This window comes from Palaemon carinicauda, chromosome 13 (assembly GCF_036898095.1).
Source record: "Palaemon carinicauda isolate YSFRI2023 chromosome 13, ASM3689809v2, whole genome shotgun sequence".
In the NCBI taxonomy this organism is placed as follows: Eukaryota; Metazoa; Arthropoda; class Malacostraca; order Decapoda; family Palaemonidae; genus Palaemon; species Palaemon carinicauda.
Genome location: NC_090737.1, coordinates 139,500,486 through 139,505,485, shown reverse-complemented (window position 1 = coordinate 139,505,485; position 5,000 = coordinate 139,500,486). Strand labels below are relative to the sequence as shown.

General features: G+C 34.6%; 1 protein-coding gene across 1 annotated transcript in view; it reads left to right on the top strand.

The window, feature by feature from the left end:
• Positions 1-518: 518 nt before the first annotated feature.
• The window catches only part of LOC137652114 (uncharacterized), a 4,542-nt gene continuing 60 nt past the window's right edge, over positions 519-5,000 (top strand). Inside the window, exons 1-2 of the mRNA XM_068385319.1 lie at positions 519-1,414; positions 4,045-5,000. The exon at positions 4,045-5,000 is cut by the window's right edge and continues 60 nt beyond it. Coding sequence (XP_068241420.1) covers positions 551-1,414; positions 4,045-4,269 — 1,089 coding nt within the window. The 5' untranslated portion in view covers positions 519-550 and the 3' untranslated portion in view covers positions 4,270-5,000. The remainder of the gene's footprint in view (positions 1,415-4,044) is intronic.

Below are 5,000 nucleotides of genomic sequence, written 5' to 3'. Positions count from 1 at the left end.
ATAATAATAATAATAATAATGATAATAATAATAATAATAATAACAGAGTGTTTATAACCTCACCATCCTTGTGAGCTAAGGATGAGGGATTTAGGAAACCCTATAGGTCTACCTGCTGAGTCATCAGCAGCCATAGCCTGGCCCTCCCTGGTCCTAGCTTGGATGGAGAGGGGGCTTATTCACTGCTGTAGGGCATTGTCTTACTAACCAGGGCAATGTCACTCTCTCTTGCCTGTGTCATTCATGAGTGGCCTTTAAATAAATGAAATAAACACGGAATAATTCCCAGTCGTCAGAACTTGTTCCATATACCATACAATCTCTAGAGGGACATAGGGACACAATTCCTCTTCTTTTATGTTTATCTGATAATAAATATTATAAAACAGACTAGAATTCCCTTTAAAAATTTCAAAAATATTAAATATTTGTCTCCAGACTAAAACAAACTCTTGTATCAATATATTAGATTTACTCATTCTTTTTAAATAATTCTATTTTCTTTCTATTTTAGGTCATCCACTTCTCCGGGACTTTGCTTACCATATATATGGTTCTCCTGCCTTCCACTTACGCCCTTCCTGGGGAGAGGTCACCCTCCAGCCACGTTTCTCAAGCATCTGCAAGAGGATTCGGGCAGAGGACAGTGCCCCCTTCAGACGACCTTGTCCCAGCCACCCTCGTCACCAAGTACAATGTAGACAGTGGCAACAATGTCTACGACAGAGAATCGAGGAGTCTTCCAGCCACCCTCGTCACTAAGTACTCCGTAGACAGTAGCAGCAATGTCTACAACAGAGAATCGAGAAGTAGTCTACCTTCTAATCTAAGAAATTCATCTCCATCTGCTTCATTAAGAAGAGGCACTTCTCAGCATCCAGATTCAAGCAACCATCCCAGGAGTGCGGGATTGTCTGTAGCCCAGACGTCCCTAGCAGTACAATTCCCATCGACTTCAATAAGAAGAGGCACTTCTCAGCATCCAGATTTAAGCAACCATCCCAGAAGTGCTGGATTGCCTGTATCCCAGACGTCCAGAACAGCACAATTCCCATTGACTCAAATAAGAAAAGGCACTTCTCAGCATCCAGATTTAAGCAACCATCCCAGGAGTACTGGACCTCATGTACCTCATACGCCCCAAGCAGCACAATTCCAAACCGTACCATCTGGAGCTAGTTTCATTCTTCCCCCATTCCAAGAACGTCATTTGAAACTTGATGATTTGGATGATGATTCAGATGAACACAAGATTGTTCATCCATTTGTTCATGCCCCAAAAGGTCGTACTCAGTCGAGTGTGTTCTTCAGGATGGGAAACTCGGAAACTTCCTATGGCGTTCGGCATCCTTCGAGGTCGCATTTAGATTCCTACGAGGGCAAATCTTCACCAGCTAAGGCAGTGGTTTCCAAGGTAAGGTGAAGTGTTTTATTATGTAATAAGAGGGTTTATATATATATATATATATATATATATATATATATATATATATATATATATATATATATATATATATATATATATATATATATATATATATACACATATGTGTATTTGTGTTAGTATATAATGAATACATATATATATATATATATATATATATATATATATATATATATATTTGTATATGTACACTATATATGATATATCATGTATATATATACTGTACATATATATATGTATATATATATTATATGTATATATATATATATATATATATATATATATGTATATGTATATATATGTATATATATATATGTATATGTATATGTATATATATATATATATATATATATATATATATATATATATATATATATATATATATATATATATATATAGAAGAGAGATGGGAGAGGTTTCACAATAACATAAACAGTATGATAAAATCAATATATATTTGTAAATTATACAGAAGTCCTTTTTAAAACTTTCTTCCATCATGTGTAGACTTTGTCACTAAATCAATGATAAAAATACAGGCCAGGTAGCCAGGTAGCCTACTAATTTTGAAGATAGAAAATTTAGTTCAGGTAACCGGAGTCAAAAACATGGTTCATTAATAATCACAAATATTAAGGGTTAAGGTTATCATTACGTGAACGAAGATATATAGGCTGAAAATTAGATAGAATAAGCTTCAAAATGCAAAAAACAGATTAAATATATCTTGATAAATGAAAGAGCTATCGATGTTTGAATAGTGTCAAATTCCAGACGAGATCCCCGCTTCATATTTTTAATATGCGATAAACCCATAGTTTATGTTTCCTTTCAAAAATCGCTTAAATTTCCTTGGTCATATGTTTGGATGTGGATGTATCTTATTTATTTTGATGTTACTGTTCTTAAAATATTTCATTTTTCCTTGTTTCCTTTCCTCACTGGGCTATTTTCCCTTTTATGTTTCCTTTCCAAAACTTTCTTAAATTTCCTTGGTCACAGGTTTGGATGTGGTTTCTGTTATTTATTTTAATGTTGTTACTGTTCTTAAAATATTTCATTTTTCCTTGTTTCCTTTCCTCACTGGGCTATTTTCCCTTTTATATTTCCTTTCCAAAAATCGCTTAAATTTCCTTGGTCATGTGTTTTGATGTGGATGTATCTGTTATTTATTCTAATGTTGTTACTGTTCTTAAAATATATAATTTTCCTTGTTTCCTTTCCTCGCTGGGCTATTTTCCCTTTTATGTTTCCTTTCCAAAAATCGCTTAAATTTCCTTGGTCACATGTTTGGATGTGGTTGTATCTGTTATTTATTTTTATGTTGTTACTGTTCTTAAAATATTTCATTTTTCCTTGTTTCCTTTCCTCACTGGGCTATTTTCCCTGTTGGGGCCCCTTGGCTTATAGCATTCTGCTTTTCCAACTAGGGTTGTGGCTTAGCAAGTAATAATAATAATAATAATAATAATAATAATAATAATAATAATGATGATTGTAATACTACTACTACTACTACTACTACTACTACTACTACTACTACTAATAATAATAATAATAATGATAACAATTAAGGAAAAGATGGAGAGGCTTCTTCATTTCTCGTAATTGTTGTGTTTCCGTAAAAATTCATATTTAAAGGAATAACAACACCTTGAATTGTCCATCTGTTTGGATCTACCTCGTCATTTATAGAAACCTCTGTCGTTTTTAAATTCCATTGCATGGCTTTTATCACATGAATAGCAATTATTCCCTATTCTGAAAACCAAGATATGGATTCAAATACAGAATTCTCATCCTGATCTTAAGTCATAAGTATCTGTCAAATTAATCTTTAATGTTACTGCTGTTCCTAAAACTTTTTATATTGTTCATTACTTCTCTTATAGTTTATTTGATTCCTTATTTACTTTCCTCACTGGGCTATTTTTCCCTGTTGGAGCCCTTGGGCTTACAGCATCCTGCTTTTCCAACCATCAAAATATTTTATAAGCTATTTATCTTTTTGACAGGGAAATTTATATACAGCTTCCTTCCTTTAGTGATATGCAGCTCTTCTAGGAGGAGGATATTCCAAAATCAAATAATTGTTCTCTAGTCTTGGGAAGTGCCATAGTCTCTGTACCATGGTCTTCTACTGCCTTGGGTTAGAGTTCTCTTGCTTGTAGGTAGACTCGGGCACACTATTCTACAGTGTCTGTCTCTTTATTTCCTTTCCTCTCTGGGGTATCTTCCCTTTTGGAGCCCTTGGGCTTATAGCATCCTGCTTTTCCAATTAGGGTTGAAGCCTAGCTAGTTGTAATAATAATAATTCATGGTGCCTTCTGCTTTTCCAACCAGGGTTGTAAATTGGCTAATAATAATAATAATAATAATAATAATAATAATAATAATAATAATAATAATAATAATAATAATAATAATAATGAGCTCTTGAGCTTGTAGCATTCTGCTTTTACAACCAATGTTGTAGCTTGGCTTGTCAGATGATAATGATAATAATAATAATAATAATAATAATAATAATAATTCGTTTTAAACCCTTTCATGCCCATAGCTCGCACGACTAACCACATTCTCATTCCCGTTTTCTTCAGTACAACAACCGTCCTCCGGCATATACTTTCCACTTCGACGTATCCGCGCCCAAAAGTAGTAGCCACCGAAGCGCATCGAGTGACCCCAACTTCGGCCACTCAGAGACGAGGTCAGGTTCCGTGACCAGAGGAAGATACTACGTTGATCTCCCCGACGGTCGGAGACAGGTCGTGGAGTATTATGCCGACGAGACTGGCTATCATCCGAAAGTTACCTATGTGTGAATTGGTCGAGTTGTTTCGACTCTCATGGCTGAATCTGAAGTGTTGTATATTTTCTTTTAAACTTTACTCGTTTATTGGATTTTTTCAAAATTGTTTTGCTCTCTGCCAATGTCACGATTTAATTTTAGATTTCATAATCTAGTTGAAGGCAGAAACAGCTGATTGAATTTCATTAACAAATGATATGGAGAGAGAAGGTTTAGTAGAAGAGGATGCGTTTGATAGAAGGCATTGGAGAGGACAAATCAGGCAACCGACCCCTTATTATTATTATTATTATTATTATTATTATTATTATTATTATTACTTGCTAAGCTACAACCCTACTTGGACAATCAAGATCCTATAAGACCAAAGGCTTCAACAGGGAAAAATAGCCCAGTGAGGAAAGGAAATAAGGAAACATAGAATAATGTGCTTGAGTGTACCCTCAAACTAGAGAACTTTGACCAAAGATAGTGTACCATTAATAGCTGAGCTGCAACCCTATTTAAAATAGGAAAATGCTATAATGCCAATGGCTCCAACAGTGAAAAATAGCCCAGTGAGGAAAGGAAATAAGGAAACAGAATAGTGTGCTTGAGGGTACCCTCAAACTAGAGAACTTTGATCCAAGGTAGTGGACCATTAAGAGCTGAGCTACAACCCTAGTTGGAAAAGGAAGATTCTATAAGTCCAAGGGCTCCAACAGGGAAAATAGCCCAGTGAGGAAAAGAAATAAGTAAACAGAT